This window comes from Trichoderma aggressivum (assembly GCF_033847375.1).
Source record: "Trichoderma aggressivum f. europaeum strain CBS 100526 chromosome Unknown scaffold_019, whole genome shotgun sequence".
Classification (NCBI taxonomy): Eukaryota; Fungi; Ascomycota; class Sordariomycetes; order Hypocreales; family Hypocreaceae; genus Trichoderma; species Trichoderma aggressivum.
The window spans coordinates 573,954-591,569 of record NW_026946385.1 but is presented as its reverse complement, the minus strand read 5'-3'; the positions used below and the strand labels follow the sequence as shown (position 1 = coordinate 591,569).

Below are 17,616 nucleotides of genomic sequence, written 5' to 3'. Positions count from 1 at the left end.
TTAAATTATATCTTAAACTTTTAAATATACTTTTTTTTAAAAATACTAAAGTAATATTAGTTAATTAAAATATAATAAATTATTATTAAAAATAATTATTATTTATAACCCTTAGATTAAAATAATTAACTTTCCTTAAAAAAAGAATTATAATACTAATTTATATAATTAACCTAGATAATATTACTAATACTTATGCTAATATCCCTTTCTATATAAACTTTACTTTTTAAAAGTAGTTAATTTAATTATAAAAAATATATAATCTTTTACTAAATATAAGAAAATATATATAAGTATTAAGCTTTAATTTATTAATAATACTTTAAGTAGTAATAAAAAGTATTAAGAATATAATATATATTATTAATTTAAAAATTAATTATAACTTATAATATATTTTAACTTTAGACTTAAGTATAATTTTATAAAACTATACTTAAGGGTTATTTTTAAATAACTTTAAAAATATTATTAATAAAAAATAATTTTATATAAACTATATATATTTTAAAAATTATTAAATTAATATTATTTAAAATAAAAGAAAAGGATTATTATACTTTTTTAACTTATTAAAAATAAAATAAAATAAAAGAATTAACTTAATATTATAAATATAAAGGGCTTATATAAACTTTACTAAGTATAAGAAAGTATTTAATTTCTATATTATACCTTATATTAAGTAACTAAGAAGTTTTAAATATAAGTATTTAACTTTTTTTTAAATAGTTTAAACCTTAAGAGAATTAGTTAATTATATAATAGCTAAAATTTAAAGTCTTCTCTTAAATATTATAATTATAAAAGTTAAGCTATTTTATATTATAACCTATTTATAATAATTATTTAATTTATAACTTTATAATTAATATTTATACTTAAATATAACTAAAACTATAATAATATATTAAACTTAAGTTTTAAAAATAATTTAAATTATAATTAAAAATAAGTTAAGTATTTATAAATTTAAAAAATTAAGTTTAAAAAAAAATAAATACCTAGGCCCTAGGTAATTAATTAACTTTTATATTAACTAAATTTAAAATAAATAATAAATTATATTAATAATAAAAGTAAAAAATATAATAAAACTTAGTAATTAAACCTTAATTAAATTTTTTAATTTTCCTACTTAAAATACTTTAATAGCTTTTTATATTTTCCTATATTAATAAGTATTTAATTAATAAAATATTAGGATAATTTTATAACTATAAGGCTAAATATTAACTAAAGTAGAAAAATTAATTTTATTTTTACTAAAGAAAGGGTTTAAAAGGAAATAAGCTAAAAAAAATAATTAAAAAAATAAAAAATTAAAAATAAGTAAACCTTTTATAAAAAAACTAAAACTAAGTTTACTTTTTATAAAAAAGCTACTTAAGCTAAACTAAAATTAAAAAGTAAGTAACTTTATTATATAAATAAAAATTAATAAAGGAGATATTATAATAAAAGTCTTAAATATTTTAAAATTAAAAGAAAATAATTTAAATTTATTAATAAAAAACTAAAAAAAAATTTAAGTATTAACTAAAAAAATAAGAAAAATAATAATAAAATTTATAAGCTTAATTAGTAATATATTATATAAGGCCTATTTAAATATTTATATACTTAAATTAAATAATTACTTTTTACTAGCTTTACCTAGGCTAATAAATAAGATTTATTAAATATAAATTTATTAAAGGGTAATATAACCTTTAGCAGCAGTTACTAAACTAACTTAGGATTAATAAATAATAGTATAAAATACTTATAAAGTAATATAATAAGTATAATTAAATAATTACTTTAGAAAAATTAAATAAAAATATAAGGGAAAAATTTAAATTAAGTTATTTAATAAGTAGCTTTTTTAAGTTATTATTAAAGGGGAGGAAATTATATAAAAAAATATAAAAAAGTAATTAATTTTAGTATAAAACTATATTTATTTAATTATTTATAGACTTTATAAATTATTAAACCCTTACTTAAAAATAGAAAATACTAAGGATAATTATTAAGAAATTATTAAAAATCCCCCTTAACTTAAATATTATAAACTTAAATAATATATTTTTTTTTTTATTTTCCTTATTACTATTAAAATTAAAAATAAACTTAGTAAGCTAGGGAGTAATACTTAAATTAAAAAGAGTATTATAATATATAAATATATTAGTAATATTTTAGTTATAACTAAGAAATATATTTATATAAATAAAATTATTTAATTAAGTCTAATACTTAGGAAATAAATACTAATTATAATTTATATTATTAAATTATATATAATTTATATAATTATTATACTAATACTTATAAATAAAAATATATTTAAAAAATAAAAAAAAATATACTTTTATATAAATATAATAGTAAATAAATATACTTAAATATAATAGCTATAAAGTTAAGGATTAATTTATTTATAAAAAGTAATAAAAAAAGTTTTAAAATACTTTAATTACTTAGTAAATAAAGCTTAAAAAAATTAATTATATTAATAAGTAATTTTAGCTAGGATATATATATTATTCTAAGGATTATTATAAAAAATATATTAAATAAAAGCTAGATTAAATAAATATATTAAGAAAATATATTACTAAAAGTATTACTTAGGCGTAAGATAATTAGTAAAGTGCCTTAATTTAAAAGCTAATATAAAAGAATTAGTAAAATAAATCTTAGTATATATAATAAAGTTAAAATAACTAAGGTTACTCTTAATAAAGCTTTAAATATTAAAATATTTTTAAAATTAAATAAAAAAAGGGTTAGTAATAAGATTAAATAATAAATTATCTTAAATTTATAATATAATTATTAAAGTTATAAAATAAAGCTAAAAGTAGAAAATTAATATAATAGCTTTAAGATAAAAGCTATTTATAAGTTAATATTTAAAAATAAATATACACTTTTATAAAAAAAGTAATATTAAAAAGCTATTAATAAGGCAGGTAGCTAATATTATTTATAATTAAATAAAAATTATAAAGTAAAAAAAATATAAAAAAAAGAAAAAACTTAAGTTAAAAAGAAAAAAAAGCTATAAGTAAAAAAACTATTAACCTTAAGATTAAATAATTTACTACTTTAAAAAAAGTAGTAAATTACTTAGTAAAAAAAAAAATAGTTAGCCTAAAACTAAAAACTTTTATAAAAATATAGTTTTTTTTAAAGGGAGAATATATTTATATTAATTTTTTTTATATATATATATATACTTTATAATTTTTTTTATAATTTACTACCTCCTAATATCTTAAATTATTTAATTTTATAATTAACTTTTACTTTACTTTTATATTTTTTTTTAAAAAACCCTAATATTAAATTACTTTATAATACTTAACTATAATAAATTTTTTTAAGTTTTAAAGAAATTATAGTGTAGTTTATTACTTTATATAACTTATACTTCTCTTAAATTAAATTTACCTTAAAGATTTTATAATAATATTAAATAAAAGTTTATTAATAAAGACTTAGTAAAGCTATATAAAAAATAACCTCCTTAGTTTTACCCTTATTAAGTTTAACTACTTATTTAAATAAGTAATTACCCTTTAAATAATTTAAATAGTTATTAAATATATATTTACTATATATATATTTTATATTTTCTTAATATTTTATAAAATAATTAAGGCTTTTATATTAAATATATATATTAATTTTTAATTAATTATAAAAAAGAAAAGTAAGTTATAAATAATAGCCTTTAAGTAATATTATAAATTATTACTAAAGAAATTAATTATATAATTATTATAAAATATTATAATATAATTACCTTAGTAAAGTATATAAGGTAATTTAGTAAAATACTTAATAATAAACTTTATTATAAAATATACCTAAGTCCTTAATATCACAACCTAACACTTATGGTTGTGATAAACAGCCTCCTAGGTAAGCAACACCTAGTTTAACCCTAGATAATCCAACTAATAGGATTAAAGTCATATCCAGTCGCCATAACCACACACAACTTAAGTTATCCATAGTTAACACAACTATAAATAACCTTACCTAGTATAGCTAGATATATAAGTCTTATTTATATACTTATTTAAAAAAGTTTAAATAGCTAGTTATAAATATAAAATAACGCTTAATTATACTTTAAATAATATTATCTATTAGTTATATAAATAAACCCTTTTATCTTTATTAATTACCTATAGTCTAGCTTAGCTTATCCGCTAATATAAACCTAGTATAAGGTTTATCCCTTAAGAATCCCTCTTATACTAACACTATAGAAGCTTAGCTTATTATATATTTATAACTCTTATTTAAAGGTTACCTTAGACTATAGGTAATATTATTATAAAAATACTAAATAATTAAATTCTAAGTCCTAGACGTTAAAATAAATTAAGAAAGTGTTACCTTAAGTTATAAAAACAGTAATATAAAATTTAAAGAAGCACCTAAAGTTAAAATAGCTAGTAAAAACCCTTAGCTTTAACTATAGCTTACCTAAGAGTAATAGTAAATTAAGATTCTAGCTCTTAAGAATAAAATTACTATACTTAAGGCTAAGAAAAAAAAAAAAGATAAAATCCTTTAACTTAAGTATCTTAACTTATATAATAGGGAACTTAAGAATATAAAAAGGTTTTTTACTAAACTTAATATTTACTTTAGATATTTTTTAAATACCCTAGAGTATAATAAAAATAAAATAATTTTCGTAATTACCTACTTTACTAAAGTAACTAGAGAATAGTTAAGACTTATTATATAGGACTTTAAGAAAAATAATTTAATTAAATAGAAAAATTAAACCTAAGAAGTCTTTAAATCCCACTAAGACTTCCGCGATTAACTTAAGAAATTATTTAGAACTTTAAATAAGGAATAGGAAGTAAAATAAGAGCTTTATTTTATAAAACAGAAAGGATAATACTTTAAGTATATAACTATATTTATATAACTTCTTACTAAAGTTAACTAGACTAAGAATAGTAAAAAAAAGGTATACTATATAAGTCTTAAACCTTTAGTTAAAGATAAATTATATAAAATTAATAAAAAGATTATTAGCTTTATTAACTATACTTAAATAGTAATCAGCATTAATAACTAACTCTAGGAAAAGAAGTAAAAAAAGAAAGAAGAAAAACGCAAAAACTTTTAATAACCTAAATAAAACTCCTAGTAGCACACTAACTAAGGTAGGAAGCGTAATATAGCTTTATATAACAATAAAAAACCAAGATCTATAGACCTAGACACTATTAATACCCGCAAATTTATAGGCAAATGTAACTACTATAGTAAGACAGGCCATAAGGAAAAGGACTGCTAAAAGAAGTATAAGAAACCCAACACCCTAAAGAAATCTAATAACAATAAGAAATTTAATAAGGTCTAAGTTAATATTATTAAAACAGTGCCTTATAACCTACTTAGTTAAACCACTTACTATAATAATTAATATCTTATACACAAAAGCAAGAAAGAAGGATCAGAATAGTTCCTAAAGACACCTAAGAAAAAACAGCTAAAATATATTATAATTAACACTATAACTTCTAAAGAAGTTAATTAATAAGTAATTAATTAGGCTATTAATAAAATCCCTAAGGCTATTACTACCTTAAGAAATACTAATATAACCTAGGATAAATATAAGGCAGCGTAAAATAAAACCCTTAATATTCCACCCGCAAGGGAAGAAAAGGAATAAGTAAACGCCTTTATTCACAAATAGAAAAAAGAGTTTAAATAAGAAAAAGGTTATATTAACCTTAACATTTTAGAACTATACGTAAATTATAGATTATAAGAACCCCAGGGACCTAATTACCCCTGTAGATAAGAACCCTCTAACTATAAATTAAAAGGAACTTAAAAGTAAGACTTAAGTAAATTCTAATAAATACTTAAGTAGTATAGAATTACTTAGTAATAAACGCTAAGTAATAATAGGCTAGTAAAATACACTAACGTAAACCCCTACTACCCTATTATAACCAAAGACTAATTCCTTAAATAGGAAGAAATATAACTTATATATAATACCCTATTTACAAAAAACTATAAATAATTAGCTATAGAATAATATAATAAGTTACTATACGCTAAATACTAGGAAACTAAGCTTTATAATTAGTACTTCTGGATTTAATAAAATAACTTATATAATAATAATTATACAAAATTAAACCTAGAAAAATATACTAATTAATAATACTACAACTACCTTAACTATAAAGTTAAGGAATAACATAATTAAAGGAAGGGATACCCTAAGTCTAACTTCTTATAATACTATAACAAAGACTATAAAAAGCATTAATTAGTAAAAGAGGATTATTAATAACTTTATTGCCGGTTATACTATAATAAATTTAACTTTAAAACCTACATTAAGGGCTACACTTACTAAAAAGATATTATATACTTTTATAAATATTATATTAACGAAATTAACACTAATAAATACTAATAGTGCTAAAAGCTTTAATAATAATAAGCACGATAATAAAGAATTAGTAACCTTAATATTATCTACGCTAATACACTTATATATAATATTACAAAAGAAAACTATACTTTAGAAAAAATATAAGTTAACATAGTTAAAATAACTAAAATAAGAAAACTTAGGGTTAACGCATAACTTAGAAATTACGCCATTACTACTTATATTAATAGTAAATTAAATCACAACCTGATCTTACTCTAACTTATTAAAAAACTAAAAATCCCTGTTTAAAAAAAGAAATAAGTACTATAAGTTATAAGTATTACAGGAGAAAAGCTAGAAAAAGGACTTATTATATATAAAATTAATTATCTCCCACTAACTATTAATAAAAACACCTACTACGTCTAATTCAGTATTCTAAATATACTAAAAAATAATATTCTTATAAGCTACCCTTAGTTACTTAATAATAACCCTATTATCTAATAAAAAACTAATAAGGTTTATTAAGACATTAAGGATATACCTAAATATTAATTATACTAAAGAAAGTAAAAGGGTAAAGCTGCGCTACTAGAAAAACTAAAATCCTTTACACTAATTATAAAGAAAATAAAAATAATTAAGTTTAAGGAAAATAAATTACTAATACTACTATAATATAATAAATAATATAAAAAAGCAGAATATATCTATATTAATAAAATTACAATATAATTTAAGGATAAGCTAGTAGTACTTAATAATATATTAAGTAAGGTATAAAAAAAAAAGAAACTAAGAAAACTTAAAAATACTTTTACTAAAATACCTTACTAATATAAAAAGTATAAAAAACTATATAAGGTAATATTAAACACTGGGTTACCACTATACTTATAGTAGGATTACTTTATTAAGTTAGTAAACAGAAAATAACCTAAGACCTACAAAATCTATAACCTTAATAAAAAAAAGCTTAAAACTCTAAGGGAATAGTTAAATAAATAGTTAAAAAAAGAATATATTTAAGTTTCTAACTTATTAGTAAAATACCCTATAATATTTATACTAAAGAAAAATAAAAAGTTATAATTAGTTATTAACTACTAATAACTTAATAAAATTACTATTAAAAATTAAACACTACTACTACTAATCTTAAAAATCTAAGATAAATTAGCCACTATAAAATAATTTACAACTCTTAACTTAAAAAAAGCCTATAACCTTATTTAAATTAAGGAAGGAGATAAATAAAAGATAGTATTTAAAATATACTATAGATTATTTAAATATTTAGTTATACCCTTTGGACTTACTAATACGCTAGCTATATTCTAAAGAATAATTAATAAAGTCCTTAAGGAATATATTAACTAATTTATTATTATCTACCTTAATAATATATTAATCTACTTTAATACCTTAGAAAAATATAAATAATATATATATTAAGTCTTAGAAATACTATAAGTAGTAAACTTATTAGTAAAACTAAAAAAGTGTTAATTTTATATATAGGAAGTTAACTTCCTAGGATATATTATCTCCTTAAGATAGATTAAGATAAACCCCGCTAAGGTAGTAGCTATTATAGAATAAAAGGTCCCTAAGATAGTTAAGGAAGTATAAAGTTTCCTTAGACTAGCTAACTACTATTAGTAATTTATTTAAAATTATAGTAAAATTATTACACTACTTATAAATCTTACTAAAAAAAATCTAAATAATAAAAAGAAAAATTAACTAATTAAATATATAGGAAAGGCCTTAAAAGCCTTTAAGGCGCTTTAAAAAACTATTACTAGTGCACTAGTATTATAAATATATAACCCTAAGAGGCCCGTTATTATTAAAATAAATATTTTAAATTATATAATCGGAGGAGTTTTTAATTAATAAAATAATAAAAAAATACTATATTTAGTAGCCTTCTTCTTTAAGAAACTCTATAGTTTAGAATTATAATACTCTATATATAACTAAGAACTTATAGCTATTTTTAAAGTATTTAAGGAATAAAGATTATATTTATTAAGTAATAAATATAAGATTATTATATATTTAGATTATAAAAATCTTATAAGTCTTATTATAAAAGAAATAAATATCTTTATATAGTAAGAAAAATATCTTAAGTTTATAACTAAGTATAATTTTAAAATTATACCCTATAAAAGATTAGAGAATAGTTATATAAACACTCTTAGCTATAAAGAAAACTACTTTAAACTAATACTAAAACTCACTTTACTAATATTTTAAAAAATAGCCAAAGGGTATTATAAATTAATAACTATTAATACCCTCTTTACTATTAAAGATAGAAACCCTATCCTTAATAAAATTAAAAATAAAGTTAGTAATTAAATACTAAACTAATTCCCTAAAGATATAACCCTTACAGAAGGAATTCTATACTAGAATAAAAAAATCTAAGTACTAAAATTACTATAGAAAAAAGTAACTAAAATAGTTTATAAATATTTACTATATAAACATAAGGGAGTTACTAAAATATTATAATAAATATAGTAATACTACACCTTTATAAGTATAAAAAAAATTATTAAAGGAATTATTTAATTATATATCTTATACATAAAAATAAAGTCTAGTTAATAAAAACCTTATAGCAAACTATAATTATTACTAATACTAAAGCACCCTTAAAGCTTTATCTTACTTAATTATATTATTAAGCTACCACTATTAAAGGAGCCTATAATAAATATAATATATAACAGCATCTTTATTATTATTAACAGATTAATAAAACAAGGTATTTTTATCCTATATAAAAAAGGAAGTATAGTAAAAGAATTAGGCTATATAATACAAAAGTATATAACCTTAAAACATAGGTTACCTATAGAAATTATTTCTAACAGAGGATTAATATTTATATTTAAATATTAGTAAAATACCGCAGCAAAAATAAATACCAACTATAAAGCCAGCACTACTTATCACCCATAAATAAATAAATAAATAAAACATATTAACTAGATTATTAAAATATACTTATAAAGCTATATTAACTTTAACTAAAATAACTAGGTTAAGCACTTACCTAACGTAGAATTCTCCTATAATAATTCAGTTTTAGAATTAATAAAGCTCTCGCTATTCTATATTAATAAGGGATACTACCTATAAGTATACTAAATACTATAAAAGGGAGAAAATATATAGAAAGCTATACTTAAAGTAAATAAGCTTAAAAAACTATACTAAAAACTACGCGCGTAACTTAAACTTATATAAGAACATATAAAGAAATATATAAATAAAAAAAGGCTTAGAGGATTAACCCTTTAGAAGGGAGATATAATTTACCTACTTTAATATACTTAAGGAGAAAAATAAGTTAATATTAAGATAAATAGGCTAAGTAATAAGCTAGACTATAAAAAAGTCAGGCCTTATAAAATTCTAAAGAAAATCAGTAAAATTAATTATAAACTAAACCTTTTAGAATAACTAAATAAATAAGGGAAATTAATATACTTAATTTTTTATATTTTACTACTAAAAAAAGTATTAATAAATAAAAATATAGGAGAACTTATTAAAAATAAAATTATTATTTAAAGTAAAAAACTTAAATATAAGGTTAATAAAATAATATTACTAAAAATAAATAAAGTAACTAGTAAACTTTAATACTTAGTAAAATAGAAAGGATATAATAAAGATGTAGATAGCTAGGAACTAAAAAATAATTTTAAATATATTAATATTACTTTAAAAACCTTTTAAAATAAACTTTATAAATAACTATAAGTATAATAAAAACTAATATAAGAAAAACCTAAACGCCCTATAAAACTACCTAAAATAATAATAAAAAAGCACCTCTTACTAAGGAAAAAAAACCTTAAACTATAAACCCTAAATTAACGCCTAAGGAAAACTAATTCTTACTAATAAGTATAAGACCTAAGGAGTCTAAAAGCTAGGCCTCTTCTTCCTAAACCTACGCTAGCTTAGCCTAATACTCCTCCTTAGCCTAATAATCAGTAGCCTCTAACTCCTTTAGTAATTTAAAGCTATAAGAAACTATTTCCGCAGCCTTCTTATATAATTACTACTCTTATTTATAAATATAATAAAGGCAAGCTATTACCTTTTTAAAAGCCTCTTCTGCCTACTTTTACTAAGTAGTTAGATAATCCTTCTTATGCGTAATATAGGTAATTAGGAAATAATTAAAAAAAAAAAAAAAAAAAAAAAAAAATAAAGTATAATAAGAAATAATATATATACCTTTATACTTATGCTGCCTATATTATAATTAGTTAGTTTATAATAAACATAAGTATAATAATAAGATAAAAAACCCTCTGTAATAAAGTAAGCATACTTTATATTCCAATAAGAAGTATACTAAGGTATAATAAAACTAAAATCTTTAATAAATTTAGCTAATAAAATTAACGTAATAATAGGTCTTATTAGAAGCTTTTACTTAATAATACCTCGACCTAATATAGTAAATATAAAAAAAAAAGGAATACTTACTTAAGAAAGAAAGGGAAAACATAGGTATTTATAAACTACACTACTACAAGGATGGTTTTAAAAATAAGACTAACGGGAGGGGGATATTATATCACAACCTAATACTTATAGTTATAATAAACAGCCTCCTGGGTAAATAATACCTAATTTAACCCCAGATAATCTAACTAATAAAATTAAAATTATATCTAGTTGCCACAACTATATATAACTTAAGTTATCTATAGTTAATATAACTATAAATAACCTTACCTAGCATAGCTGGATATATAAGTCTTATTTATATACTTATTTAGAAAAGTTTAAATAGCTAGTTGTAAATATAAAATAATACTTAATTATACTCTAAATAGTATTATCTACTAGTTATATAAACAAACCCTTTTATTTTTATTAATTGCCTATAGTCTAGCCTAGCTTATCTACTAATATAAACCTAGCATAAGGTTTATCCCTTAGGAATCCCTCTTATACTAACACTATAGGAGCTTAGCCTGTCACACTTAAGCTTTTAAAAAAGTAATTAAGAATAAATATTTTTTTATAAACTTTATTTTTTTTAAAATATATTAAGTTATAATTATTTAAAACTAATAATTTAGCTAGCTATATTATTTTAATTTAGTAATAAAATAATAATTTAATTAAGCTTAGTAAATAATTTAATTTTAAAAAAATTTATTTTTAAAAACTAATTATAAGAAATTATTTAATTTTTTAGTTATACTTTATATAATATAACTTAAAAATAATAAATATAGCTATTTTACTTTATTTTAGCTAATAATAACTTTATAAAGTTTAATAAGTTAATAAATTAAGGCTTATATAAATAATTAATTATATAAAATAAGAATTTTATAAATATATCTAAGATAATAATAACTAATATAAGAAGTATTTAATCTTAAAATTAAAAACTAATACTTATATTAACTTAATTATACTTTAGTAAAAGCTAAAGTATTATTTATACTTTTTATATTTAAAGCTATAGCTTTAAATAAACTTAATATTATAAAATATAAAGAGTTTTAGTAGCCTTAGAAATATTAATATTTATAAAACTTAAATAACCTTTATAAGTTACTTAAGGATTTATAATAAAATAGTAAAGTAAAAAAATATAAAGTTTATACTTAGCTAAGTAGTTAAATTTTTATAAAAGACTTTTTAAAATAAGTAAGCTTATATTTCTCTAAAGTATATACTTTTTTACTTTAATTAAGTAAGGATTAATTAATTTATTAATTACTAAACTTTTACTTAAGGCTTTTTATTTAAAATAAAACTATTACTAAAGTTTTTAGTTAATAAAGTATTTTTTTTTACTTTTAGTAATTATTTTTAACTACTTTACTTTAATTACTATTTATAACTATAATTACCCTAGGAATATAAATAGTTTTAAGCTACTTACTTAGCTAAATTATATTACCTTTAGGTAATATAGCCTAGAGATATAAAAACAGAGTTTTAATATTTATAAACCTATTTTTAAAAAGTTTACTATTAGCAGGCTTACTTATAAAAAATTCTCCTTTATTTAAATTACTTATAAAATAAAAACTTAAATTTATATTAGCCTTATTTAATTAAAAGCTTAGTTATCTTTTTATAATACTTATAACTAATAATAGTTAATAAGCTTATTAAGTAAAAAACTAAGAATATAATTAATATTTTTATATATTAAATACTTATACTAAGTATAAGAAAGCTTTTATAATATAGTTAGCTAATAGTAGTATTAAAGGAATACCTTAAATACTAGGAATTAATTAATTAAAATATATAATTAAATCTTTAGAGTTTCTTAAATTATAAAATAAGGAAAATAATAATATTAATAAAGTTTATAAGTAATTAATAAACTAAGATAATAATTATTTAGTAAAATAGCTTAATATAACTAATAATAAAAGAAGTATTTATAAAACTTAAGTAGTTATAAATAAGTATATTAAATTAAAAAATTACCTTTAGTTAAAATACTTTAGAAAAGTTAAATATAAAATAACTATTAGCTTTATAAAAAAAGTAAGAATATTATACTTTTACTAAGTCCTTTAGACTTTTATATTAAATAACTTCTGCTTTTTTATTTCTCTAAGGCTAATAAATAAAAATACTTAAGACTATATTTATAAAGCTATTATAAATTTATAAAGACCCTTAGTAACTTAAAATACTTATAGTAAATAAGCAGCTACTTAAAAAATATTAAAGTAGTAGGAAAAAAGTAAGTAATTTTACTAAAAATAAAGAGAATTAAAAATTAACTAAAGGCGCTAGAGATATAAAGAATTATAATTAAAATATAAAAATAGTAATAAACTAGGGCTAAAAATTTCCTTTATAATTAACTAACTAAGCCTAAGTAAAGTATAATATTTCCTTTATAATTTTTTTTTTAAAATTAATTTTTTTTTAAAAGCTAAGGAGAATATAAGGAAATTAAATAATCCCTAGGATAATAAATTATTATTTTAAAATTTTTAAGTAAATACTTTAGGAGTTTATCCCTAAATTTTAAAGGGAGGTTTTTAATAAGGATTTTTAATTAAGTTTATAATTAATAATTAATACTAGCTAGGATAAATAACTAAGCTAGGCTTTAACTAGCTTAGTAATATAAAATAAGGAATATTTCCTTTAGTTAAATAAAAAAATTAAAATATATTATTATAATAAAAATAACCCTAGCTAAGATAGTAGCTTTATTTTAGTTAAAATAAGGCCGCAGTAGTTAAATTAAATAATATTATAATTTTATTTTTACGCTATAGTCCTTATAGTGGCTAAATAAGCTAGGTAGTTTATAAAGGTGTTTAGGTATTAATAGCTTAGTTTAAAGGTGCGTTCCCTAGTTATTAATAAATTACTTTAAGAAAATAAAAAAAAACTATATATTTAAATTTTTATACTTTATTATTAAAAAAAGTATTAGTAAATAAAAAAATAAAGAAGGTTATATTAAATAAAATTATTATTTAAAGTAAAAAATTTAAATATAAAGTTAAGAAACTTAAAATAATAAAATTTAATAAAAATATTTAATAAATTAAATACTTAGTAAAATAAAAAAGTTATAATAAAATAAAAAATTTATAATAACTTATTAAAAATCTTAAATATTTAAAAAACTTTATAAATAATTTTTACTAAAGCCTAAGTTTAATAAAAAAAAGTTAAAAATATTTTAATTAATAATATTAATTATAAAATTAAAAATTATAAAATTAAATAAATTAAGTAATAATATTTTAACTTAATAAATAATTTTTATTTCTTATACTTTTTACTTTTTATATTTAATATACTTTAACTTTTTTAAATTATTAATATTATAAGTAATTACTTATTTTATTTACTTTAATTATTTATATTTTTAAATATATAAATATTTTACTTAAGTATTAGCCTTAAGCTATATTTTTTTTATATTTTTTAACTTTTTATTTAATTTTAAATTATAAGTTATAACTTTATATCTCTCCTAAATATAAAGGATAAATTACTTAAAAGCTAAAATTAAAATAATTATTATTAAACCTTTATTTAGTAATTATTAACTAATATTTTACTAATTCTTTTACTTAGTAATAGCTTAATTAATTTATATTTTCTTTTTTATAATTAATTTAAGTTACCCTTTTTTACTTTATTTATTTTTTAAGCTTTAGTAAACCTTTTTTATAATATTAATAATATTAAAATTATAAGTTTTTATAATAATAATTATTATTTTAGTAATAATTATTATTAATTTTTTATTACCTTTAGCTATTATAATTATTTATAATAAACTTTAGTTAGTTATTAATTTATTTTTAGTTATTATAAAGGTTTATTACTTTTATAATATATTATTTTATTAAGTAGTTTTTTAATTTTAAAAGTATTATATATATAATTTATTTTTAAGTAGAATTATTACTATTTTTTATAACTTAATAAAATAATTAACTTATTTAGTTTAATTAAGTTATTAAATTATAAGTTATAGGTTTAAAGTTAGTTATATTATACTTAAACTTTATTATTTAGGCTTTTTTATATATTTTAAGTTTAGTTTTAAACCTTAATTAATTATATTTTATAGCCTAAATTTTTAAAGTTTAACTTAGTTAATTATAGTTAATTAAGTTAAGCTATAGATTAATTTTAGATTTTAAATTAAAGGCTAAGGCATAGTTTTCCTTTAACCTAACTATTATAGCTTTACTAAACTTCTTAATAATAAATATAACCTTTATAACCTTATATATTTATTATAAAGTAAAATTAAATACTTTATAATAAAATTTTTAATTTTAAATATAAGAAAAATATTAATAAGAATTTTTTTTTAAAGTAATATAATTATAACTTTATTTTTTATAATAGGTATATAATTTTATAATAAAAATAAGATTTTTTAATATAATATTAATAAAGCTTTTATATTTTTTTTTTTTTTACTTAAAAATTAGTTTATTAATATACTTATGCTTATAATTAACTATAATAAAAAAAAAATAAAAAAAATTAAGTAAATAAAAAATAAAAAAATATAATACTTATTAATAAAAAAAAAGTAAATACTTATATACTACCTTTATTAAGTCTTAAGGATAAAATTAATAAAAAAAAGAGAATTATATTATAACTTAGATTTTATAATTATAATAATAAGCTTATAAAGTAAAATATATTAAATTAACTATAAGCTAATAAATTAATTAGGATTATTATATATTAGGAATAAGAAAGCTAGGAAAGCTAGCTTTTTAAATAATTTATTATAGGAAAGCTAAGAAAGCTAGCTTTTTACTATAATTTAGAATATATAATTAAATATATAAGTTTACTTTATATTACTTTTTAAAATACTTAAATAGTTAATTATTATTAATATAATAATATTTAAGATTAAATACTTAAATACTTCTTTTTACTATTAGTAATAAAATTACTTATTTACTAACTTAATTACTCTGCTAATATAAACCCTAGAACTAGTTTAAAGATTTATCCTTTAGAAAATGCTATTTATACTAATATATAAATACTAGTTTATTATACTTTACTTTTTATAGTTTTATAAAATTATAGAAATTTTTAATAAACTCTAATATAATTTATTATAATATAAGTAATAAAGTAAGTTTACTTATATATATAAATTACAAATATACTCTCTTAATAAGTAAGTTTATAAAGTTATTTAGTAACTTGGATTATTAAAAATAAAATCACATAAATTAATACCTACTATTTTCAGCATTATTACATCTCTGCTAAACAACTTCCAAAATAGTCAAGTATAGAGCCATTTGGTTTAGTTACTAAATGGGCCTTAAGAGCGTGCAGATAACTAATTCCTGCATATATTCCACTGCTTTATTATGGTACAAATGCTTGCCGATCCCGGAGCGGAGATTGAAGAGCACGCAATGCTACCGCTGACTCCATCCTGCGTACCCCATATGGATCAGCAAATGTGACTTGATATTAGATAAGAGCCCAAGCCATGCTGTACCCGCCGCGCTACATATAAAAAGCTATGTATCATGTCTTGTAAAAGTGACCATTGATTGTACCATTTCATTTGAGTACAGAGTCTAACTAACAGCAGCAAAGATGGGGGCAACGACGGAGCCCATCTATATTACATACCTCAACGGCCTTGACATTGCGGCACTAGAGCTTACGGATTCAGAGATACTAGAGGCCGTCGAGAAGGCGCTTGATGCGCAGGGACGCAAGCAGGCAGTCATTGAGCCCCGAGTGCATCTTGTGCCGCGCGATTCAGCCAAAGGCCACTTCAACGTTCTGCGCGGTGTCGTTCATCCGCTTAACGCGGCAGGCGTCAAGGTTGTCGGAGATTTCGTTGACAACTACAAGCACGGATTACCCTCCGAATTTGGTATCCTGAGTTTGTTCGACCCAGACACCGGCGTGCCCAAGGCAGTTATAGATGCGACATCTATTACGGACATGCGCACCGGCGCAGTGACAGCCCTGGGAGCAAAGTATCTAGCACCTAGTAAACCAAAAATCTTGGGACATATTGGCGCCCGTGGTAGCTCCTACTGGAACATCCGTCTACTTGCCAGTCTCTTCCAATTTGATGAGATTCGCATCCATTCAAAGCGCAAAGAGAGCCGTGAAGCACTGGGTGCGAGACTGGAAAAGGAGCTCGGAAGGCCAATCCGTGTGCTGGATAACTGGGAAGAGACCATTGTAGGAGCAGACATTGTCGTCGAAGCGTCACGGTTGTCAGCACCAGAGCCTTTACTGAAGACGAGCTGGATAAAGAAGGGTGCGCTAGTGATGCCCTATGGCACAATGAGTGCCCTGGAGCTCTCGCTGACGGACATCATGAACAAAATGGTTGTCGACGACTGGGGCCAGTGTCGCAAGGGTCTGCCGCTAGGGGCCCTGCGGCAGCATGTGGATAACGACAAGCTGACAGAAGAGAATCTCCATGCTGAGATGGGTCAGATCGTGGCGGGTTTTAAGAAGGGCAGAGAGAGAGACGACGAGACGATATTGTTCTGGCATCGTGGACTAAGTCTTAGCGATATTGCGCTCGGAACAGCCATTTTGGACAAGGCGGCGAAGCTTGACATTGGACAACGACTGAGATACGCCTAACGAAGTGCCATTATATACAA

General features: G+C 19.7%; 1 protein-coding gene across 1 annotated transcript; it reads left to right on the top strand.

Annotated features, from left to right (window-relative positions):
• Positions 1-16,579: 16,579 nt before the first annotated feature.
• Triagg1_5544 (uncharacterized protein) lies at positions 16,580-17,596 on the top strand (the record flags this gene model as incomplete). The annotated part of the gene is made up of 1 exon (XM_062900070.1): positions 16,580-17,596. The coding sequence occupies one exon, from the start codon at positions 16,580-16,582 to the stop codon at positions 17,594-17,596; it is 1,017 nt and encodes a 338-aa protein (XP_062755665.1).
• Positions 17,597-17,616: the final 20 nt, after the last annotated feature.